General features: G+C 36.1%; 3 protein-coding genes across 17 annotated transcripts in view; 1 reads left to right on the forward strand and 2 right to left on the reverse strand.

The window, feature by feature from the left end:
• The window catches only part of ubr4 (ubiquitin protein ligase E3 component n-recognin 4), a 62,875-nt gene extending 54,331 nt beyond the window's left edge, over window positions 1-8,544 (reverse strand). For all 15 annotated transcript variants that reach the window (XM_051095785.1, XM_051095783.1, XM_051095784.1 and 12 more), the window contains exons 1-11: window positions 8,408-8,544; window positions 6,111-6,208; window positions 5,491-5,594; window positions 5,256-5,385; window positions 3,976-4,115; window positions 3,758-3,860; window positions 1,547-1,688; window positions 1,337-1,461; window positions 1,135-1,259; window positions 995-1,054; window positions 725-915 (exon numbers count right to left, since the gene is read on the reverse strand). In XM_051095785.1, the coding sequence (XP_050951742.1) occupies window positions 725-915; window positions 995-1,054; window positions 1,135-1,259; window positions 1,337-1,461; window positions 1,547-1,688; window positions 3,758-3,860; window positions 3,976-4,115; window positions 5,256-5,385; window positions 5,491-5,594; window positions 6,111-6,208; window positions 8,408-8,532 (1,343 nt within the window). In that variant the 5' untranslated portion in view covers window positions 8,533-8,544. The remainder of the gene's footprint in view (window positions 1-724; window positions 916-994; window positions 1,055-1,134; window positions 1,260-1,336; window positions 1,462-1,546; window positions 1,689-3,757; window positions 3,861-3,975; window positions 4,116-5,255; window positions 5,386-5,490; window positions 5,595-6,110; window positions 6,209-8,407) is intronic.
• Window positions 8,545-10,066: 1,522 nt separating this feature from the next.
• On the reverse strand, window positions 10,067-23,825 carry emc1 (ER membrane protein complex subunit 1). The gene is made up of 23 exons (XM_051096371.1): window positions 23,804-23,825; window positions 22,637-22,784; window positions 22,334-22,461; window positions 21,152-21,217; window positions 20,982-21,075; window positions 20,771-20,899; window positions 20,501-20,627; window positions 19,379-19,534; window positions 19,118-19,285; window positions 18,934-19,005; window positions 18,749-18,847; window positions 18,564-18,660; window positions 17,489-17,605; window positions 14,980-15,179; window positions 14,743-14,892; window positions 14,449-14,610; window positions 14,257-14,376; window positions 14,044-14,181; window positions 13,754-13,927; window positions 13,449-13,659; window positions 12,625-12,709; window positions 12,379-12,508; window positions 10,067-11,382 (listed from the first exon to the last, which is right to left on the reverse strand). The coding sequence occupies exons 1-23, from the start codon at window positions 23,808-23,810 to the stop codon at window positions 11,203-11,205; spliced, it is 2,958 nt and encodes a 985-aa protein (XP_050952328.1). The 5' UTR covers window positions 23,811-23,825; the 3' UTR covers window positions 10,067-11,202.
• megf6a (multiple EGF-like-domains 6a) overlaps window positions 23,824-25,302 on the forward strand; it is an 80,683-nt gene continuing 79,204 nt past the window's right edge. The window contains exons 1-3 of the mRNA XM_051096369.1: window positions 23,824-23,975; window positions 24,456-24,590; window positions 25,193-25,302. Coding sequence (XP_050952326.1) covers window positions 23,893-23,975; window positions 24,456-24,590; window positions 25,193-25,302 — 328 coding nt within the window. The 5' untranslated portion in view covers window positions 23,824-23,892. The remainder of the gene's footprint in view (window positions 23,976-24,455; window positions 24,591-25,192) is intronic.

Here is a 25,302-nt window from a genome sequence, read left to right on the forward strand (position 1 = left end):
GAAATTATATAGAGAAGATCCCTGCAGACCATCATTAAAGTGTCAACACCTCTTATAAAATCAAAAAAGTAATAATATGATGTTTAATTTATTTCTTTTTTTAATATTAATAATGTATGGGGGCATAAATCCAAAAAAATTACACAATAATACTGTCCTGATATTATAAAGAAAAATCCTTCAAAAGAAGGAAACTAAGTAGTTTGACATTTTTTTTTTTTATAAAATGTAAATAAATAAATAAAAATAAATAAATCACTAATAAAAATATTGATTAACATTTTTTACTTATAATATGTTTAACTGAATATTATTTTGATATATGAAAAAAAAAAGGAAACAATGTGCATAAAATAAAATGTCAAGAAATGCCTAGGTCATATTTCAAAACAAAGGAAAAAAACATATTTTGCATTAAGAAAATGAAGGCTATTTTTAAAAAATGTGTTTGATACCATGTTCATTAAAATAAGCATATTTAAATAAACCCTTTACTATGGTAAGCAGCCCACTGTAATGAAAAAAAAAAAAACCCACAAACAACATTAATTCATTTCTAAAGTTCACTATGTAGTTTACTTCTTCAAGGGTCCAAAAAAAAAAATTCAAGGAATAATAGTGTGCATACAATAAATAAAGCAAATAAAAAAAATTAAATTAAATAAAAAAAAAAAACCTATAAAATAATAAAAAACCTAATTAAAAAAAACACTGTGGCACTTACCCTTTCCCTGGGCCAAGTTTAGGAGATCCTGCTCCGTCCTTGGTTCGGGTGGCGATGTCTCGGACCCGTAGTGCTGCCAGGGGATCTTTCTCCTTCCCTTTATCAGCCAGGGCCGTGGGGCTCAGGTTCAGTATCAAATACAGGCTGTTCAACAGGCACCAGGCGCCCAAGAGCTGAAAGTTCTGATAATGCTGTTGAAACACGAAGCACGATCATGACATGGGCCGTTCTCATTAATGTTACATACTCAATGGCAAACAGTTCACCTACCTCTCCTCCAGCTCTGCGAGAGTTACTGATGGCCTGTCCAATCATCTCATAGATTTCCAGCTGTTGAAAAGAGGGAAAGCAGAGGATCAGCAGTATACCAAGGACAAATAAGCCATCTGCCACCTTGACTTGACACCTACACATTTCTGCACGATGGTAGCAGCGTCGTTTTCATAGTCTTCCTCCTTGGAGCCAGTGGAGGCCGCACGAAGCTGCAACCCGCTGCCCACCTGCAGTATGGCCATGCAAGTTGCCACACTCACACCTGAGAGAACAAAAACACTCCTGAAGCTCTCTGTCTACATCTTAGCTCGACAAAAGGAGATTTTTCAATCAACCTACCTGCATAGAGGCAGCTTAGTGCTAACACAGTCACATCAAGTAGTCTCCCAGGGGTCAAAGGCTCCAGTACAGGCAAGGAAAGTGTGTCCAAGGCCATGGTCACATCAATCACCAGGGAGTGAAAACTGAAACAGAGGAGGGAAAAATTAGCATTATTCACTCTCAACAGTTTTAATGAACAGCAGTGAGCTGAGGGTGTCTTTGGTTTACCCATTTCGGACAGCGGTGGCATCTGCCACGGTGGCCGGCATGATGAAGAAAGAGTTGGCGGATACCGCATCCTGGAAGCGGTTGATATACCGTAAGAAGTAGGGAAGGTTGAGGCACACGCGCAGCAACTTCTCTGAGCCCCCTGTAATGAAGGAGATAAAAACAAAGGCTTAAAATTGTGTAACAAAATAAACAACTTAATTTCAACAGTGTTCCATTTCTAACTCCTGATCTACTAGAAATATATTAATAGCTTCTGTAATGTTTTATGACAATAATGTTCTCATGTAAGACTCCACAAATTTAGCCAAAACTGATTGCTCTGTACTCAGCATTGACTATAACACTGATAAAGTACCCAGACAAGGACTTAAAGGGATAGTTCACCTAAAAATTAAAACTATCTCATGATTTACTCACCCTTAAGATATCCTAGGCGTATATGACTTTCTTCTTTCAGACAAATACAATCAGAGTTGTATTAATAAATGACCTGGCTCTTCCAAGCTTTAAAATGGCAGTGAATGGGTGTTATGTTTTTGAACTCCAATAAAGTGCATCCATCCATCATAAAAAAGCACTCCACACAGCTCTGGGGGGTTAATAAAAGACTTCTGAAGCGAATCGATGCATTTGTGTGAGAAAAATATCCACCATAAACTCTAGTTTCTGCTAACTGTACGCGCTTTCACAAAAGAATGGCGTTCCAGGTTTACGGTTTATAAAGTTTTAAATATAGATATTTTTCTTACAAAAACACATTGATCTGCTTCAGAAGGCATTTATTAACCCCCTGGAGCTGCGCAGAGTACTTTTTATGATGGATAGACGCACTCTATTTCGCCTTAAAATCTCAACAGCCATTCACTGCCATTATAAAGCTTGTAAAAGCGAGGAATTTTTTTAATAACTCTGATTGTATTCACCCAAAAGAAGAAAGTCATACATCTGGGATGGCTTGAGGGTGAGTAAATTAGGGCCCTATAATTTCCTTTTATTTTTTTTCCAAATTCCGTTGTTTTCCGTTTTAATTTTTCTGGACTCTTTTTTTTAAATGGTTAAAAAAATTAATCAAAAAGCAAGTCTAGGTAATTAAAATGATGAAACTTTTACAATTTAACATCAATTTATTAAAAGTTGAACCAAAATCACATGTTTAGGGCCCTATGAAATGTTTTCTTTTTCTCAGCTTCTGTTTTATTGTTACCAAATTCTGTTTAAGCATGTCTAATTATTTGAATGCATAAAAACAACTTAATTTATTAAGGTTTATTTTTACTATATTTTTACAATATTTAAATTTTTCTAGTTATCAAATGAAGACATAAAATATTAATTTATCTTTTAAATCAAAGAAAAATTAAACAAACCTTTTTTCTGCCAAAAAAAGGTTACTAATAAAATTAAAACATGAAAGAAATATTGTGTGATTATTCCTTAATAAAATGTTTTAACAATTTTAATAGTAGCAGTAGTAGTAGTAGTAGTATGTAAATAGTAATACATGTCTTCAAGTTAAACTAAACTTACGTTGAAGGGTTGCTGTGAATACCTTACATTTCTGTGTGTATATGACATGACAATAGTTTCTCCCAATAGAAACCGTAAAATGCTCATGAAGAAACTTCAGAGCAGTTCTGGAAATGTTGTTCATGTATTTATGTCCTCATCTGGCGAGACGGCAGACACTGAAATCACTGCGAGCGCCACACACACTTCAGTCCGTGTGTAGTAAACGAACCAAAGAACATTTATAATGTCTTTTTGCTTAATATTTAGAGATACTAGTCCACATTGTGATTTGATTTAAATTTAATGACCTAGTTTTGATTAATTCACCCAGACAAATTCTGTGACATTTCGCGTAAATACAGTAAATTCAGTTTTTATGACTGGATTCCACAATTCCGTCCACGTTTTCACAGGACCCTAGTAGATCATATGGTAATTTCCATTCCTGGGTGAACTATCCCTTTAAATACAGAAATATTGCTATTAATTAAAACAGCATTGTAAACACGGCGTTAGCTGTCCTTAAAATTACAACTAAAGAGATTTAAATATGCTTAATGCTGAAAAAATACGGGGAAACATTGTGACTGCGGTACTTGAATGAAAATATTGTGTGATTACGTGATTTACTGGATTTGACCAGGTGGTATTTGAAATGTAATATTTAGGAACTACTGATACAGTGCAAGTGCAACTCACCTAATTCCTGTAAACTGGACACATTTTGAGAGATGAAGGCATTCTTCATTTTGGCCTGCGTTGCCTGATCTGTTGTTGTCTGGTCATCACACTCATTCTCACCCTGTAAAACACATGACATTATAGTTTTGTTCCAAAAACATCTTTGTTTGCTCATAACAAAACAGCATTAAACCCAGGAGTGGTCATATCATAGTGAACTCAATCGAAAGACTGACCTGCATGTGAGCGGATGGAGAGGCCAGCACGGTAATGTCAGGGTTAAAGACTGAGGTCAGCTGATTGAAAAAGTTCATTTGGACTTCTTTTTGTCTGAGTTCAGGGTTAACAGGGGAGGGAAGCTCCTTCTGGTCCTCCACTGGAAAACAAGAGCGACAAAGACAGTTGGGGAATATGAGCAGACAGAATCTCATCTTTGAGTTAACCATTTTGGACGATCTCAAATCATCTCTGACAGAGAAAATAGAACAAAGCATCCTTTCTGCCAGCCTGGTTAATACACTCAGATAACACAATGCTTTGTCTGAACTAAACCATGCCACCAGTTACTTGCCAAACTGTGCCACGATGAAGGAGACAGATTTCATGATGCATGTTTAATCAATCAAACTAACTGCATATAATCATAAATATTTGGTGAGAAGAGCCCTCAAATTAATATCATTTGCTGTAGGACAATTCCAGATTACAGGTGAGGGGGTTGACTAAACCCATTAATTTTTTAATCATGTTTCCTTTTTTAAAATTTAACTGTACTAAACTTAACATGCTAAAAGAATGCCTCACTAATGCGTAATATTAAAAAATTAAATTACTAAACAGAACAGCTCCCTCCTGGCTTGATCTAAACTGAGTAAAACTCACAAGAGAGCCTATAATTAGCCACAATAATCAAATGAGCAGCAAAACAGGCACACAAGAAAATGATGCTTCATTAATTCTCGTGTACAGCAGATAACAAGCAGTAAAGAGGACAAATATAGTTATGGCACATCTGTGTACTGCCTTCGCTGCATCAGCACTGCAAAACAACGAATTCAACAGACTTTAGGCATCTGCACACATGAAATCTGTCCCTGTCAAAAAAAAAAAAAAAAAAAAAAAAAACTCCTTATACAGCTCCCCGTCCCTCAAAATCAGCACAACTAGAGCTGTAAGAATTATTTGAGCATGATCTACACTAGACATTTAACTACAACGCAAAAGAGAAGGCAAACATGAAAAAAATAAAACTACAAATAAAAGTTCACCTTCATCACCTCAAGCTGTTTATTTCTGAACAGCTGTGTTGAGATTACAAGACACACACTCAACATTCAAATGTATCAAAACGCTGCTGCACATCCCCATCCTGGTTCTAAAATATCTTAATCATAGAGATTACTTTTACAAAAACAGGTCATTATGCCAAGCCAGACATTTCATGTCATCTTCACATAAACTAGACAGCTCATTTATCTGGTAATGCAGGGCTGTGATAATTTGAAACTATTCTTACCATCAGAAAGGGTCTTAACAGTTTGGGGTAGTTTAGCTGACTTCATCATCGCAGTGAAGGTGATGATCTCTGTTCGATCCAAACGACTGCAGCCAGTACAAAGGCCTTTTATTAAGAGGATCAGGTGCTTCTGTGAAACGGAAAAAGAAAGGAAGTTAGTCTATAAGAATGTGTTATTTTAATCAAACAGACATGATGTATTACATCATAATCTGATCAAAAAAGCATATCTGACCTGTGAGACTGCACATGCTTCATCAGGATTCTCCAGACGGAGCAATGAGAATTCAATCAATACTTTACATGCTGCAGCTACTGACAGCAACTGATTTCTGGGGACTAAAATGGGACAGAAATTTGATATTAAAAACACAAAATAGAAATGATAAATGAGAACATTGTTATAGTCTGTTTAAGGGACAGTTCATCCAATAATGAAAATTACTCCTACACGCGTACAACAGTTATCGGAAGCTAGAGATTACGCTTTATAAAGTTTTAAATATGGATATTTTTCTTACTCAAATTCATTGATTTGCTTCAGAAGGCCTTTATTAAACACCTGGAGGTACTTTTTATGACAGATGGATGCACTTTATTTTACTTCAAAATCTCAACAGCTATTCACTGCCATTATAAATCTTGGAAAAGTCAGGACATTTTTAATATAGCTATGATTGCATTGGTCCGAAATAAGAAAGTCATATACATCTAGGACGGTTTGAGGGTGATCATGTGATAATTTTCACTTGTGGGTGAACTATCCCTTTAAACCTATTTATGCCTTAACTAGACATATCATATTTCAGCTAGATATTAAGAAAATGTTTTAGAGGAAAATAAACTCTGACATACTTTGTCCACAAACTGTGGTGATGTAATGTGCAGATAGTGCCACAAAAGAGGAGTAGAATGGCTCATACTGTTTGTCATGGTGAAGAATCTCAGATTCACTAAAAAAAAAGATGAGAGAAACATTTGAAATCAATGTAAAATGCAGTTTGCAGTTTCATTTAACTTCAGTAATGCCAAGTGAAACCAGGTATTTAATGATCAAATTTAAATCAGGACTTGATTATCCATCATGAATTGATTGATTTGTTGAAAAGCCAGTCTGCATCTGAATGCAAGTGTGGTAAACCAATACCTACAGAGCTATTTGGTTATTGGTTAATAATATTATCCAGTAGTTTGCATGACTTGACCATTCTGACGTCGGTGGAAAAACTAAATCATTACGGACAAAGCAAGTTATTACATTCTAATGAAAAATGATGAAGACAAACAATGTTTTCTGTCGGAATAACCAAATTTATCACTAACAAGACAAAAAAAACCAACCATAAATTAAGGAGGCAGTTAGGGTTAATTCACGCCGAAGTTCCCAACAGCAGCTAAAATAATTGAAGAACTCCCACCGTTCCATCCAGCAATATACATTGCAGAGATAAACATGAAACTCTTCTACAGTGAGCATGTAACAAATGATTAGCAATAAAAAATGAAAAACAAATTCCAACACTCAAAAAGGAATTTCTTGGTAAGATAAACTCACAAGATTCGAAACACATAACCTTATCTGACAGACTGAACACTTACTGGGAAATTTGAAATTGCTTTAGGATTTGAGTGTAACAACACACAAACACTTTATCAAACATCACAAAAGCTGTTTAAGGTGTTAAATGATTGCTAAAATCTCTTGTAATAATTATCCAGTTTGTACCAGTGTTAGTTTAGTACTCCTTATCTACTATTCTAGTATTTATTAATAATTCAAGGAAAACTCCTTTAGGAAAAATACTCCTTTCAGCTTTATCTCACCCATTTAGAGAATGCCTCCAGCAATCAGCAAACATTATAAATACTGATCACATAAAATGAATCTGTGCCCATTCAGATGAACACAGACATATGTAACAAAGAATGAAAACAATTTAGACTCAATCATTATTATTCTGTTAACATAAACTGGTTTAGTCCAGTATATGTTAGCTGCATAATTTGTTATCAAACGTGTTACTTTCACTTTTGACTGATGAAGTTACACTCATGGGCACTGACAAGACGACTGTTAAAAGTTTTCATATCACAGGTTCAATTCACTGTGTTTACTGTTTATTTTAAAGCTCAAACAGTTGTTTGGCTCGTAACTAAATAGTTGACTAACACCGCAGTGAATGACAGACGCCGTAATGTGTTTGTTTGGGAAGACCAAGCACCGTTTCCGTAAAAACGAAACTTTGATGACACTACACATATTTACACACAGGCAAACACGCTTCTGAAATGGACAACTAACCCTACAACAAACCAAAACAGAGAATTTCGACGTTTGTTCACTTGCCCAAAAGACGCTAACTCACAAATAACGAAGCATCAGCAACACTAGCACCAGCTGCTAAGTCATGGCTTGCTAGTTAGCAGGCACACCCCCTACAAGCATTAAATTCAACCGACTGCAATTAAAACTTTGAGTAACTAGGACTAATGTGGTTGCCGCTGACTGACAGAGGAAGATTTATAAGGATGACAATTACAAAAGACGGGTATGAGTATTATAAATAGCTCCTAACAGCGGCTAGCAGGCTAGTTAGCGTTGGTTGGGGTTAATCGAGGGAGGCTAACAAGCTCATTCGGTCTCACTTAATTCACTTCCGACACAAATATAAAATCATTTTATTCAGGGGCGGGTGTCGTGAGATCATGTACGTCCATTGTAAGTAAGCGGCATTGTTAAAATATCAACAGGGAGGTTATATGAACGTAAAAGAGTGGATCTCCGGCCTGATGATGAAGCAGAATCTGATGTATCTGCTACTGTAAATGCACAGTAACACTCCGGCAGTGTCTCAACAGCCATAAAGCTGTATACATGGACGATACATTTTGTTATTATATGCGAGTCTGGATAGCTCAAAATAATCTTTTCCCACCGAAAGTATTTCTAAACAGCATTTTTGGACATCATAAGCGCATTTGGAAACCTTCAAACCCTCTCATGATGCCCCGAAATGCTGTCAAGCTAGTCAGCTGACTAGGTTTTGAGACACAGCCTCCGTGCTGCCATAGCATCACAGCTAATGCAGAGTCACTCAACAGTTTATTTCAGCCCTGCACGAGCCAAGTGAACAAACAAGCCCTCGTCTGACCTGTTTATGATGGATCCTATAAGCTGAGGTAGCTCTTTCGTTTCGAAAGCCGTGTAGGACGCTGATAAAAGTGGCCGTACGGCTGCGGTCCACTCAGGTTCTCCATCTCCTCCACTCGACGCCATCTTGAGATCCTCTATTAGAATCCAAGAGCGGAAATGAGGTTAATCATCAGACGCCAAATAACAGGAACTGTCGTCAGAGATAAACATGAAAAGTCTTGGGTGTCGTCATGTGAGCACTGACAAACCTTCTGTCATAATACTAGGACTGTGGTTTACGGTTTTACTCATAAGCTTAAAAACTATATCTTTGGTTTTTTTTTACAGAAGTGGTCAAACAGCTCAGGAAAGCGAGTTTTAAAGGGACAGTTCACCCAAAAATAAAAATTCTGTCATGTATAATGACTCTTGTCAACAACGTGAGGTTTAGTAAACATGACAGAATTTTTACTTTTGGGTGGTTATCCCTTAAAAAAAATTGAGGTTTGAGGTTTGTAACGACATGGGGGTGAGTAAACAATGACAGAATTTTTGTTTTTGGGTGAGTTTCCCTCTAATATTATCCAGAATCTTACAAATTGTTAGCTACTTGTCAAAATGCTTTGTCCATACATTTGAAGTCAATGGTAACCAAAACTGGCTGGTTCCCAGCATTCTTTAAAATATCATCATCATCTGTGTTCTGAAGGGGAAAAAAAGTAATTGAGGTTTGTAACGACATGAGGGTGAGTAAACAATGCCAGTATTTTTATTTTTGGATGACTTTCCCTCTAATATCATCCCAAATCATACGAATTGTTAGCTAGATGTCAAACTTCTTTGTCCATACATTTAAAATCGATGGTAACCAAAACTGTCTGGTTCCCAAGATTCTTTAAAATATCATCTTCTATGTTCTGCTGAAGAAAAAAAAAAAGTCATTGAGGTTTGTAATGACATGAGGGTGAGTAAACAATGACAGAATTTTTATTTTTGGGTGACTTTCCCTCTAATATCATACAAATTGTTGTCTAGATGTCAAAATTCTTTGTCCATACATTTGAAGTCAATGGTAACCAAAACTGTCTGGTTCCCAAGATTCTTTAAAATATCATCTTCTGTGTTCTACTGAAAAAAAAATAAGTAATTGAGGTTTGTAACAACATGAGGGTGAGTAAACAATGACAGAATTTTCGTTTTTGGGTGACTTTCCCTCAATTTTTATCCAAAATCATACAAATTGTTGTTTAGATGTCAAAATTCTTTGTCCATACATTTGAAGTCAATGGTAACCAAAACTGTCTGGTTCCCAACATACTTTAAAACATCATCTTCTGTGTTTTGCTGAAGAAGAAAAAAAGTCATTGAGGTTTGTAACAACATTTGTCAGTGAACAATGACAAGATTTGTATTTTTAGGTGACTATTCCTCTAATATCTTCCAAAATCATAAAAGCTGTATGCTACATGTAAGGTTGTTTGTCCATACAGTTGAAGTCAGTGGTAACTAAATTGTGTGGTTCCCAAAATTCTTCATAATATCTTTTTCTGTGTTCAGCATAAGTTAGTCAGTCATACAGATTTTCAACAAAATAATGGTAAGCAAAAGATATAGAATATATATGTTTTGGATGAATTATCCCTTTAATGAAGCAGTTAGAAAATATGTCAACTGGTATTGTCCAGACTGCAGCAGTTCTACTTTAATTTTTCAAAAAGATTCAAGAATCAACAATTAGGAAGGGGTTTTTCTTTATTATTGATTAGGAGGGAAAAGAACAAATAATTTATGCATGTTTAAAAAAGCATTAGCTTTGTTACCAACTTAATTGAATGTCTACTCTTTTGTTACAAATATTATTAAACTTTTTTTTTCCTGACATCATTCGTTTGCAGCAGCGGGGATGCTTTCAAAATCATGTATATAAACAGGCCTATAATTCATGAAAATCAAGAGTAGAAACATTTTACACAATAGTAAAATCACAAGGATTTGTAATGTGTACAAGTCAAAATCAAAGTATGATATGGCATATTAGGATCTTGCTCATAAATATATCAAGTAAGAACATGGCTCCAAACCATCCAGTGCATTTGACATACCATAAAATAACTACAAAAGACCATCCAAACTCCTATGCAGAACCTTTCATCATTAATGTATAGGAGAAAACAACCCAAACATCTTGACTCTCGAATTTCACAGTTCTCATGTGCACTAGTGTCTATTCAAATCCTGTACATGAGGCAATATACTCTTTAACAGCTCATTAGATCATATCAAATTTAAAACCCAATCACATTATTTTAATCTTTTCATTAATTTAAATACAAATGGCAGTCCTTTTGCAATACTCCTTCCTCGATATTAATTTTGAAAATAACACCATTTTTTTTTTTTAAAGGCAGGCTCAGACTTACTGGATGAATTCTTTAATGGAAAAAAAAAATTAAATAAATAAACAAGACAGGTATTATGTTTTACCTGGCGAGTCTACTTTAAATCACATGAGTTATGTTACCCCGAAAGGCACAATAAATAAATTAGACAGTGAATTGTTCAATGCTGAGGGGGGGGAAATTAGATCTACATCGTTACTTCTCTCTCTGAAAAGGGAAAAAACTATCATGGCCGTCTATGCACTTACACTCAAAACACCACAAGATCCCTAAGACAGCTGGTTGCAAAAATACACCAAACTTATCAAATGATCTTGCAGTTTTGACATGGTCACCAGCTAGTCTCCTGTCATCAATGTGTCGACCACATTGCAGTGAGGGCGAGAGTGAAGTCAACGGGCCATTAGGATGAGTCTTATCGCCATGCCCTATTGAGCAGTTTCACTTCTGCAAGACGTTTGCTGATCATGGTGGCAAAGAAGAGGCCAAAGAGTACGCTGCTGATTAATACATAGTCATAGTCATCCTTAAGGACGTCAAATTGCTTGGAGGGGAACACTCTGGTCTGGTAGATGTCAAGACCGTACGCAACCACCTATGGGATAAAGAAATTAAATGGAATTGATTCATGTAATAAGTATGGTATGGATGTTAAGAGTTAACTTAAGGCAAATCCTACCAACAAAAAGTTATTTAAAGGGATAGTTCACCCAAAAATGAAAATTACCCCAGGATTTACTCACCCTTAAGTCATCGTAGGTGTATATAACTTTTTTTCTTTCAGACGAATATAAGCGAAGCTATACTAAAAAATATCCTGGCTCTTCCAAGCTTTATAATGGCACTGAATGGCTGTTGAAACTTCAGTGCATACATTTATATTTAAAACTTTATAAACTGTAACTTCTAGCTTCCGCTAACTGTTGTACATGTGTTCACGAGAGCGGCGTTCCAGCGGATGACGTAGAACGTAGGCGTACCGTAAGCTTCAGCGAGAAGTGAACATGTAAACACGGAAGAGGGATCAAACAAAACACAGGTCATAATTTAAAGGTACAAAATGAGGATTTGTAAAGAAAAATGTTGGAAGGATTTTGATATAAGCCAAACAGACTTATCAAGGTTGTCTTTTGCTGTAAACATAACATGGTTCTCGCGAGACAAGCATATTCTCTCCTCCTACGTCTGCGTCATCTGTTGGAACGCCACTCTCTAATGAATGTGCGTACGACAGTTAGGAGAAGCTAGAGATTACAGTTTATAAAGTTTTAAATATGAATATTTTTCTTGCACAAATTCAATTCAGAAAGCCTTTATTAACCCCCCTGTGTTATGTGGAGTACTTTTTATGATGGATGGATGCACTTTTTTTAGACATCAAAATCTCAACGCCCATTCACTGCCATTATAAAGCTTGGAAGAGCCAGGACATTTAATATAACTCCGATTGTATTAGTCTGAAAGAAGAAAGTCATATACACCTAGGATGGCTTGAGGATGACTAAATCATGGGGTAATTTTCATTTTTGTGTGAACTATCCCTTTAATATTGTGAATTTAAAAAAAAAAAGGACTAAACCATTGCCCTTACCAAACAGGTAGACTCCAGGCCAGAGGGGGCAGTGTAGATGCCCCTTACTCTTGACACAGTTTGATTGTAGTTTATAAACCACTCCTCACGAATGGGCATCTCTGGAGCATACGGTATGAGGTTTTCCTCCCTAAATAATGAGAGAATCATTGTTCAGTCTGGATACTCAGCAAGTAAACTGTACAAAGACTGAATTATGTGTTTTTTTCTAAATTTCAACGTAGTAAACATTATTTGAGAACCTACCGACTCTGTTCTGAGACCACCTCTGGTCTCCGTGGGTCCAGAAACATCTTTGGTAAGGATAAAATGTTGCCTGATGGCAGCCCGACTATAAAGTAAACGTAAAACACAAAATAATATAAGAATGCTGATATTTGTTTTAAAGGGATAGTTCACCCAAAATGAAGATTCTGTAATTAATTAGTCGCCCTCATGTCGTTTTAAACCTGTAAGACCTTCGTTCATCTTCGGAAGACAAATTACTATATTTTTTATGAAATCCAAGAGCTTTCTGACCCTGCATAGACAGCAACATAACTTACACATTTAAGGCCTAGAAAGGTAGTAAGGACATTGATAAAATAGTCCATTTGACATCAATGGTTCAACCGTAATGTTATAAAGCTATGAAAATACGTTTTGTCAAAGAAAACAAAAATAATGACTTTATTTAACAATTTAGTCTCCTCTGTGTCAGCCTCCGCCGTGCAATCAGAGGAAAATTTGTTGAATAAGTCATTATTTTAGTTTCTTTGCACACAAAAAGTATTCTTGTAGTTTCATAAAATTACAGTTGAACCACTGATGTCACCTTTCTGGGCCTTGAATGTGTTGCGTTGCGGTCTATTCAGGGTCAGAAAGGTTTCGGATTTCATCAAAAATATCTTATTTCGAGAATGAACGAGGAGCTTACAAATTTGGAGTAACATGAGGGTGAGTAATTAATGACAAAATGTTAATTTTTGGGTGAACTATCCTATTAAGACCTTGATTTTTAAGTTATTAAAAAAATAAAACAATTGTCAGTATCTGAACATTCCTAACTGCTTGATATGCACAATACTAACCGAGAAGGTGTCGGCTGGTGATGCCCTTTTCCGTAAGCGTGGCTTCCAAAGTGCTTATGGGAGCAGGAAAAATATACGACTGCTGCAGAACCTGAGGTGGATGTGGTCTGTCTAGGGAGCTGAACACTGTGCTGTTATAGAGCTCGGCTCCCTCAAAGAGCTCCAACACAGAAAACTCATTCCTACGGAACTTGGAGTTCCAGTACACATACTGTAAATAATAAACACAAAAACTAGTGTTAAATTCTGTACCAGAAACATTTATATCCATCACACTAATCATACTGGATAGATTATGGACTTACCACCACCCAGTTTTCAGAGTGTACAAAGTGAACAGGTCCTCTGGCTTTCCGCTGCACGGCTTCATGCACAATACGACCAGTGACACCATCAATCAGGAAGATTCCAACAAAGCTGCGCTCCTGATGGGTGTCTGTGCTTTCCGTTATCACGGCCAAAAGATTAGGGTTCAGATACTGCAGAAAGAACAACAACAGGCAAGACAAACAACAGACAGGATATGTGATTAGAAAGTATGTGTGAAGGTGTGATTACTTTTGACAAATAAGAGCGGTCATCGAATCAGCAGTACCTTGTAGAGCACACTACGATCCCCCATGACTCTCCCCTGGGAATGCACGTGTTCATTTGCACGCTTTCCTTTGACAGCCACTATCTTCTGCACCTCAGCAGGAATGACCACCTCCCAGATTAGCTCTGTAGACAAATCCTAAAGGAACAAAATCAATTATAAACACCAGCATCAAAAGTGTTTTGCATTTGCTTTACATGAATGGACGCTAACCTTGCGTAGACGGAAACCTGACAGTTTTCCTTGACTGGAGTCCACTAGGTAGAAGAATATGGATGATGCTGTATCCTGAAGCTGCTGTAGAACGTTCTTTGTAGATGGAAATGCCGTGACCTGAATGAGAAAATAAATAGGTTTACGTTCTCCAAGATACACAGAAGGTTTGTCAGAAGAACGGAGACCCACCTTGTACTGGTCATCAATAAGTAAAAGGACTTTGGCATAGTCCTGGTCAATGACAGGCAGCAGCAGGGTCTGAAGGATGGGCCTGGGTAACGCTGGGACGCCAATTTGACTCTTCTTGCCAAAGATGGGATTAAAGACATAGAGGCTTCCAAGACCTGTGTCCTATAAATACAAACAAACAGACAGAGAAATGCACAAATCAGTAAACAAATGAAGGAGCAAACAGACAAGTAAACAAACTATAAGCAAACAAATGCAGATTTAGACTAACAAAGGGAAACTTCAAAAGCTTACCTTGTCTTTTATAAGCAGTGTACACTGTGGAGGATGAGGAAAGTGAGCTGTGGTCCTCTGCACAATGAGTTTGAAAACCGAGTTGGGCTGGATGTTTTCTAAATACTGCTTCCACAAAATGGTTCCTGATTTACTGTCGATGCCAAAGAGCTGAGTGGGGAAAAACAACAGCCATTTGTTAACCGACAAGCCAGCTAAAAGAGCAAAATCAACAGCTGTGTTGCTTTCTAAACTTACTTTCCCAGAGGCAGTTACCATCACCATCATTTTCTGCAGGTTGAACTCATCCCTGGACAGTGTGTCTATGGTAATCTCATTCTTCACGCTGCTGCGGGGCTTCCGGGCATCATAAAAGAGTTTCCAGAGATGGGCCAGCCAGGCCTGCAGCAGGATGAACTGGGAAGAGAGGCGCTTGAGAACCATGGGTAACAGCCCATCTGCAGGCAACAAGAGATTACAGCAATGAGTGATAGAGGTAAATAAAGCTCCAAGGGGGAAATAAAAAAAAGACACTTTAGCTTTAACATTAGTTACATTTTTGAGCAAACGCACTGTCTAAAAGTTAGAGACACTGACAAGACTTTACATAAAGTAAACGTGATTAGGAAGAGAAGCAATATTAGAGGAAGCTCTCTACTTTACCTTGAATGGCTGGATCCGAGTGCAGCAGATAGGCAAAAGAAAACACATAAGGACATAAATACAGAAAGAAATTGCAAGAAGGCCGTGGAAAATAAGACAGATGTGTGAGACAGGTTTTTTTTTTTTTTTTTTTTGCTTAGCAAGCAAAAGCAGCAACGTCACAACAGACATTAGTCATACATCACAAACACAGTACAGGCATACATGACACTTATACTACCAGTCAAAAGTTTTTGAACAGTAAGATTATATTTTAATGTTTCTTTAAAGAAGTCTCTTCTGCTCACCAAGCCTGAATTTATTTGATCCAAAGTACAGCAAAAACTGTCAAACTATGAAATATTTTTTCTCTGTTTTCTATTTGAATATTTTACATTTTAATTCATTCCTGTGATCACAGCTACATTTTCAGCATCATTACTCCAGTCTTCAGTGTCACATGATCCTTCAGAAATCATTCACGTGTTTAACTGCTGTTCAAGAAAGTTGAGGTGGGGGGTGGCAAAGAAATTATAGAAATTACTACTTTTATTTAGCAAGGATGCTTTAAATAGATCAAAAGTAATGATAAAGACATGTTACAAATTTCTCTTTCAGTTAAATGCTGTTCTTCTGAACTTTCTATTCAACAAAAAAAACCTGAAAAAAAAAAATTTCTACTCTGCTCTTTTTAACATAATAATAATAATAATAATAATAATAATAATGTTTTTTAGCAGCAAGTCAGAATATTTGAATGATTTCTGAAGGATCATGTGACTGCAGTAATGATGCTAAAAATTGAGCTTTGAAATCAGTAATACATTACATTTTAAAATATATTCAAATAGAAAACATTTATTTTAAAAAGTTAAAATTTCACAATTTTACTGTTTTTGCTGTACTTTGGATTAAATAATTGCAGACTTGGTGATAAGAAGAGACTTTTTAAACAAAAAAAAAAATCTTACTGTTCAAAAACAGAAACTTTCAACAATAACTTTCAGACGTCAACAACAAATTAAAATTAATCTATTTTATAACGTTACAGGTCCTAAATATATCTATCCAAACTTCAAATGACATTTTATGTTGACCTTAAGATGTGTTTATTCATATTTAGAACTAAGACTTTTTAAAGAAATCCACTTCCAGAACAGAAATTTACAGATAATGTACTCACCCCCTTGTCATCCAAGATGTTCTTCAGCCATAAAGAAATGTTTTTTGAGTTAAACATTTCAGGACCTTATAATGGTGTGATATGGTGCCCCAATTTTGAACTTCTAAAATGCAGTTTAAATGCGGCTTCAAACGATCCCAAATGTGGTTGTAAACAATCCGAGCCAAGGAAGAACAGTCTTATCTAGAGAAATGATCTGTTATTTTCATTAAAAAAAACAAAAAAACAATTTAAATACTTTTTAATGTCAAATGCTCGTCTTGTCTTGCTCTCCCTGAACTCTGTGTATTCTGGCTCAAGACAGTTAGGGTATGTTGAAAAACTCCAATCATATTTTCTCCCTCAACTCAACTTCAAAAATCATTTCAAAATGATTTCATCATCCTACATCACTGCAGAAGTACCGACCCAGTCTATGCAAGTGAATATGCAAAGAAGATCAAACACCCTCAACAAAAAAGGTAAAACAGCGATATAAGATGATTTTGAAGTTGAACCAGAAAAAAACAGAGTTCAGGCAGAGTTAGACAAGACGAGCGTTTGACATTAAAAAGTATATAAATTGTATTATTTTTATGAAAATAATCGATCATTTAGCTAGATAAGACCCTTCTTCCTCGGCTGGGATTGTTTACAACCGCATTTGGGATCGTTTGAAGCTGCATTTAAACTGCATTTTGGAAGTTCAAAATTGGGGCACCATAGCAGTCCAGAAACATTTTCCTCAAAAACAATTTCTTTATGGCTGAAGAAAGGAAGACATGAACATCTTGGATGACAAAGTGTAAGTACATTATCTGTCAATTTTTGTTCTGGAAGCGGACTTCTCCTTTAACTGGATCGCTTCAAAATTACAAAATGGAAAAAAATAAACCATAAACAACATGTATTAAACAAACAAGGACATAATAAACAATTGTTTCCATTTATGTTGCACTTTACCAGCTTTCTTTCCAAACTCTCCCTCCAGTTCTGCCTGTGTTCCAGTGAATGGCAGATCAACCATCTCCATGGTGACCACATCAGCCAGGGCCTCCTCCCTCATCCAGACTACCCTGCCTACAGTCGGACACAAAAATCAACACCTTGTCTTTTGTAGTTTTTTCTAGATTGGGATGGAGCTAAGTTGAATTTTTCTTCATATTTTAAACAGATGCAATACAAAGATCCAGGAGAGCCACTTAAAGTAAAATGAAAAAATAAATGTTAAAAATTTATTCATTAATAAAAATGTAAATAAGTCACATTCAAATCGGTGACATTGTATTTACATATTTAAAGCTTTTTATTTCATTTGATTAAACTTAGATTTACGTTATTCAAAAAAATCCACATTGTTTTGTACATATTTTGGACTATGGTGGGTGCCATTATTTCGACAACGTGAAACGGTCACACTCGGTGAGCTACTGGCACTACCTTTGCTATTTTTACTGCAACAGAACTCTGCAAAATACTGATATGATGCCACATTGTGTGGCTTTTGGTTGTAATTTTCAGTCAAAGGGCAACAAGAGAAGTGATGTAAGTCTTCACTGCTTTCCTAGTGATAAGAGGAGAAAAGACTGGGAAGATGCTTGTGGACAAATAAAAATTCCTAAAGACGCATGTCCTTGTTCTCTCCACTTTAGCCCTGATGCCTTTGAGGCTTTTAGTAGACCACAGCTACTGAAAGAGCTCACAAATGGCAGAGACAAGAAACGCTAGATGCCATCCTGGCAGGATGTAAACATGCCGATGTTTGTCATGATGCCTCAGTCACTGAAGGAGTTTCTCAGCGCGGAGTTCACTCGATATCCAGAGGAAACAGGTAGTGCCGTGGCTCACCGAGTGCAATCATTTCACGACATTGAAATATTGTTTCCCCCCACAGTCCAAAAGAAGTTATTAAGCCATTCAAGTCTAAATTGAACTATGAATTTCCCTTCAACTGTGAATTAAATAATACTTAAGTGCATTTACTTATTTACAGTTTTATTTTTTTTAAAAATCAATTCCTCCATAGTGTAGTTCATACCAGGTTGCTGTAGAAATGTGAGTGTAAGGTCTTCCGTCTGCACCATGACTCTGTAGCCCACAGAATCATCTTTTTTCAGAAAGGCGTGGACATATAACTAAGGAACAGACCAACCAAATGAGCTTGCATCAGAAATGATCAGCCAATTATTGTTTAAACTTATATACTTCAGCTTAAGTGCTCACTCTGTTCGGCTTTCCTCCATTAGGGTCCATGTGGTAGATAATGGTGGTGTCAAGATGCCTCCGCCCTGTGTCAGCACTGAACAAGTTGATGCTGCAAGCCTTGAGTAAGAATAACAACGATTAAGGTACAAGTACATACCTAAAAAGAAGTTGTTGAATTGAAAAGTGATTGAAAGGTGACTCACAGTATCATTCTTTGGAGACATCACAGCAGCAACTGTCCTTTCTCCAGATGTGGCAAAAGCAGCCAGATATGACTAAAATATGAAAAACACTGGGTTTTAGACTTTGAGTGAAGCGTAACATAGGTTTGTAATCAACAAAATTTTACGAATGGGAATTCATTCTTTCGCTCTTATTAGTTCTTACTGGATTGAAGTCTCGGAGCGGAGCGATGAGGTTGTCTTTGAGCTGCAGCAGGATGTGATGATCTGGACTGAGCTGCAGAAAGAACTCAGAGAGAGGAGGCTGTGCTGGATTGGGTTGAGTGGACGTCAGAACAGGCTGGAACCCAGACGCCACTTCCAAATCTAGCGTCTTTGAAAAGAGGAGCCACCCATGATATTATAGAGAGTTACAGAAGACTGAGAAAGCATTGAATGTTAAATGCAAGCGTAGCAGCATCTGCACCTGGAGGTGGATCTGTCTCATTTCTGTTTGTTCTGCAGACTGCAGTGGTAGAGTGTAGAGGGACTGTGTGATCTGATCCGCACACAATAGGATCCCTGAGCTGATGATTGTACAGCTGGTCTCCAGGCTTGACATCCATGCAGCTTCAACCGATTTCTGAGAAAAAACAAATGTGACTGTTTTATTATCTATGAAACCTGACTCTCTTAATAAGAAAATAAGGGATGATTCTCCCAAAAATGAGCATTCTGTCATTAATTACTCACCCTCATGTCGTTTTAAAACCTGTGAGACCTTCGTTCAAGTTTTCTCACCCTCCATAGACATCAACGCAACTGACACGTTCAAGGCCCAGAAAGGCAGTAAGGACATCATTAAAATAGCCATGTGACATCAGTGGTTCAACTGTAATTTTATGAAGCTGCGAAAATGCTTTTTGTGCACAAAGAAAACAAAAATAACATTCAACAATTTATTCTCTTCTTTTGGTTTTCTGTGTGCACAAAAAGGAATTCTCATAAAATTACGGTTGAAGCACTGATGTCACATGGACTATTTTAACAATGTCTTACTACCTTTCTGGGCTTTGAACATGGTAGTTGCATTGCTGTTTATGCAGGTTCAGAATGCTCTCGGATTTAATCAAAAATGTTAATTTGTGTTCCAAAAATGAATGAAGGTCTTACGGGTTTGGAATGACATCTTTGTCTTGCAATAAGAAAACTGTTTTATTACGTATTATTATTAGAGAAGATTTTAAGTTTTTTTTATACTCTAAAATATCTCTTATGTTCAAAAAGATGTTAACAAAATGTTATTAAAATTTAATATATTAATTAGAAATTTAATAAATAAAGTATTTTCAAATGTAACTTATTCCTGAGCTGGCAAAGCTGAATTTACAGTCATTACTCTGCTCATTTTTGCTCAAGAAACATTTAATACTATTACTTTTGTAATAGAAATAGAAATAGAAAGTTCAAAAGGTCAGCATTCACTCAAAATAATCTTTTGTAACATAAAAAATATCTTTGTCATTTTCTCATCAATTTTAATGCATCCTGCTGAATAAAAACATTCATTTCTTTAAACAAAAATCTTAAAATAAAGTAAACTCCATACCTTGTTCATGATTTCTCCATCTTCAATTTTGTATTCAACAATAACAATATGGGAGTTCGGCACAACTCCCAAAACAAACACCAGTCCGTTCCCACCAGAATAAATAGTCTGATATTGAACAGTGTCACTGTAAAATGCAAAAAGATGAATTCACAATAATTATTTACAGCAGTGAAAATCAATTAATTACATAAATAATAACTGCAAAAAAGAATTTGCAACAAAAAATAAATAACTTGGAATTCGTGGAATAGCCTTTTTTCTCATCACCTGTCAGGTAGGTTTTCCACCCATATCTGGCTGCCACTTGAAAGGTCATGGAGAGAGATTGACGATTTCTTCAGTACAGCAACATACTTCACATGGTCTTGAACTCCAACTAAGGCAGCGGCCTGAAAGCTGTGGCCAGAAGTGGACACTGTCAGTTTAATGCTTCAGGTAATCCTAATACTGTCACGTTAAAATATACACAACATACAACCTTCCTGTATCAAGTACTGTCTCCCACTTCAAGCCACCGACTGTGGTCTCCCAGGAGCGAAGCAGACGGCCATTCCCGACAACAACAACAGCATCTAAGAGACAACAAAAACAGATTTAGAACCTTTTTTTCCCCCCAAAACCACAACACATTTTTTGCTGCATGCTTACCCTGTCCATACATAAGCAGCGTATCAATATGGCCTTCTGGTCCGGTCTTATCCACATGACGCCAGACTACAAGAAACAAAAACATCTCACTGACACTCTTTCATGAATGAATGATACAAAATTTTCACTGCTTTTTAATTAACAAGTTTATATTACGAAGTAGATGTATTCTAATATCCATAATGCAAACCCCTCCCAGATAGGAATTAGAAATTAGGATAGCAACTATTGTGCTTAAATAACAATAATACTTTTTTCTGGTGTTAAAGATAGTTTGTTACTATAAATGTACATAATAGAATAACCCTTAAAGAGACAGTTCACCCAGAAAGGAAAATACTGCCATCATTTATTCCCCCTAATGTTGTTCCAAACCTGTATGACCTGTTCTTTCCAGCAGAACATAAAAGATGATATTTTGAAGTATGTCGGTAACCAAACAGTTGCAGCTTCAACTGACTTTCAGTATATTTTTGTCCATATAATGGAAGTCAATGGAAACCAACTGTTTAGGTCCCAACGTTCTTCAAAATATGCTCTTCTGTGTTCCACATAAGGAACAAAGTCATACAGATTTGTAACAACACAAAAGCTCATAAAACAGTCATAGAATAGACCTTTTTTTTTTTTTTTTTTTTTTTTTTTTTGATGGACTGTCCCTTTAAATATGTTGTTAATAAACAGCCAGCTACTCATTAGACATATGAAGAGATTTGCCTATATCACAGCAAAGCTCATCTACTAAGATGATGTAAAGGTACGGCAATAAAAAGACATCTTTAAATTCAAATAGTTAACCCTTTAATGAACAAATTATTAAAATGTATTTTTTTCTGGTAAGATGTTAACTCTTTTAACATGTTTTTGTAGCACGTTGTCCACTTCAAAACAACACCTATATTTAAATATATTAATAAATACTATAATAAATATTCCAGAAGCATGATGCATCACTCCAAAAAAAAAAAAAAAAAAAAAAAATATATATATATATATATATATACATATAGGTAAGGGTCAAAGGTTGTTAAATGGTGGTTTCTAGCTGTTTTTGAAACAACACTGGACTGAAATCAGATTATGGTCACGTTATAAACGTTATAAACAAATACTGACTGCATCTTATAAAAGCCCATATAAGATTTAACCTGCAAAGATTGTCAGATGAGCAGAAAGACTTACACAGGTCTCCAGTCCTTGAATTTAGGGAAGCAAACACGTTCTTGTCAGTTGCCACCAGGAGCTTTTTAGACGCTTGGGATTGCGTGTCAAACAAGGCAAAACGCACCTTGCCGATAAACTGTTGTCTCCTGAAAGAAATCGCAGGTAGTTTAGAAGGACATTAACACATGATGACTGACCAGCCCGGTGTAGCTGACATCAGTCAGCAGCCTTCTCAAAGTACCGGCTGTTTTTACAGTAGCAGAAATCCCACAGTGCATTATACGTCAAACCAAAACACAGCTATAAATTCCGTTTACATACCAATCAAACTTTCCAACTTGGTCTTCAAATACCGCCGATGCAGTATATAATAAAGACACAGATATTGCTAATCTGACTACAAGCCAAGCCATTGCTGCAGAGGAACAACTCCCACAATGCTCTGCGGTTAAGGACCCAAATAGCCAACCTTTAATAAAACAAAAAAATGTATTTGGTTATTCTTATATTTATTATGTAAGTGATTAGAATTTAGTTTAGTTTTTGATATACAAAAATATATTTTTGAATACAATTAAAATGATCAGTTTGAGCTGCCGCTCTATAAATGAACATCAGGCATTCGCGTGAGCTGCCTATAGACCGTATTTAAAATGTTTATTACAGGGTCAAGTACAATATAGACAGTACATTAACTAATATTACACTATAGAAGTTGTTATAAAATATAATCGATATTATAAAATGCCCCCCGAAAATAAATAAACAAAACTGTAAACCTGATAGCCTGCATTAATTGAGTCCCAACGTTGTTGTAATTTAATTTTTAGGCAAATACATTATGGAATTATTATTTATTTCACAACATAAATATAAAATGTAAACACAGACGCGATCATAATACACTATTTTATGTGACTGTAGACCATTTATGGTTTATTAATGTATTGTGGATCAGGTTAAGCTTTGGTCTGTAAATGTTCGATGTTTTAGTAGATGTCCATCTAAATAATATTTTGTTCTGATTTTTCTTGTGGATTTTTATTATTTTTAATCGTCCATGTTACTGTAGTGCAGTTTGCGCCATTAGGTGGCAGCAAAATATAAAGTCCATTTTGTACCTTTACGCAGGTGTAATGTTTGCAACAGCTCAAACGCTGTTGTTTTACTGCTAAACTCATTGCAAAAACAATTATAACCCAAAAATATTTACCTCTAACGACTCCGTTATGTTTACATTTATGGATTTTGGCATTATGTTTTAGCATGTACACGTCTGCAGTGCAATGCAAGTGAAGAAAAAATGCTATTAAAAACCGTTCTAATAAATTAAACTATGTTTAGAGATATGGAAAAAAAAACAGCTAACTATGGATACTACTTATGGATAACCTTCTCTATAATACCACTCGTAGGTTCACGCCTGCCCCATCCATGCAACACGTTACTGTAAATGCTATTAGTAAACACTCAGCAGATCTACAGTACCAGGCATGCGGTTCCTTCTCAGCTGTTTGCTGCCTTCCAGATGAAACAGCCTGAACAGTGTATGGAAAAGTGTTGTGAGGCTCTGTGACATGGATATACACGCGGTGATGTTATTATTTCTGCTTACAAAGATTCGTTCATCGTGCTGTCATCGAGCTCTGCAGCCTTTTATGTAAGTAGCATGGAAATAAATTACATTTTAGTCATGTTTTTATTATTTTAATTTCGAAATTTTATTGACTCCATAAAAATTGCATGCACAAATGTGTTTATTTGCTTGCACAAAACATTTGTTACGAATATAAATTGATTAAAAAAGAAATTTCAACCTTATAAATATTTTTTTCATTACGTATTAATAAATATAAAGTACTTTTGATATAGTGTACACTATTATACTATATAATATAGTATGTAAAATGCACAAAATGTTCAATTAGTACTTTTATTACGCAAATCAGTATTTGTTTTGATCAAATATACCCAGTATGTCACTATTAAAATCTAATTTATGTTAAATATTATTATTCCTATATTCATTACAAATCAATTTCTAGTTATTGTGTTCTAAAAGACTTAAAAACAGATTTTTTGATGTAAGAGCTCCATCATGTATTTGAAATTCAAAGTATTTCTTTCATTCTTTGTTCAGGCCACATGTCTGCTCAGAACAAGAGAGAGTCATAACAGCCATGAAACAGCCATGTGTACAGGCTTTTACTCGTATGGTGAAGGTTTGGAGGCAAGGATGCACAGGTCATGCTTGGTGTATGGACTATGAAAGGAGGTACATATTCATTTAACTTAAAATTGCATTGAAACTGGTACGCTGAATACAGCTACAACAAAACGAAATGAAATATTTTGACATGAAATAAGTTGGCACTAGATTTTACATGTCGTAAAGAGTCCCTCTGTCCTGGTTCACTATCAATAGTCCTTTTTACCCCGACAGGCATTTCTCATTGGCACACCTTTCAGTGCCAGCCAACTTCTAGTCGCTTTTGAGAATGGGCAGAGGGCTAGAGAAAGACAGCAGTTAGAAACTGATCCGTTTGTTGAGAGACGATGGTTATTAAGGGTCTCAGATGCTTCGGGAATCAAAAGGGAAGCTCAAGACTCTCAGAGCCATCAACCCCCTTGGCAATTATGGAAGATCTTTGAATAGCCCTCATAAAACAGACACTGGGTTTGCTAAATGTTGCCTTTGCACTGAACAAAAGCAGAACTAATTGGGGTTTAGAGCAATCTGCTCTTTTTTTAGAAGTCCTTTACTACACAGTTCTCTGAAATACTTAATTCTGATTGGCCAGTTGTGAGACTCCATGCTATTTGTCTCAAATTCTACTGAATTCTGAATTCTACTAATCATATTTTTATACTTTGTAGGACTGTCTACTTCATAGGCTACAGACAAGTCTACAGACAAGACTTCAAGACTACATACAGATGCTGTCCTGGATGGTCCCAGCTCAATGCAGAGGCAGGCTGTCTCTATC

The sequence above is a fragment of the Labeo rohita genome, chromosome 23, assembly GCF_022985175.1.
Source record: "Labeo rohita strain BAU-BD-2019 chromosome 23, IGBB_LRoh.1.0, whole genome shotgun sequence".
Taxonomy (NCBI): Eukaryota; Metazoa; Chordata; class Actinopteri; order Cypriniformes; family Cyprinidae; genus Labeo; species Labeo rohita.

What these genes read in the sequence shown, in the direction of transcription:
- emc1 (XM_051096371.1), bottom strand. An exon ending in AGAGTTTGGAAAGAAAGCTG is followed by an intron (nt 15,180 to 17,488) that starts GTAAAGTGCAAC and finishes TGTTGCCTGCAG; the next exon opens with ATGGGCTGTTACCCATGGTT. An exon ending in GCCTGGAGTCTACCTGTTTG is followed by an intron (nt 11,383 to 12,378) that starts GTAAGGGCAATG and finishes TTTATCCCATAG; the next exon opens with GTGGTTGCGTACGGTCTTGA.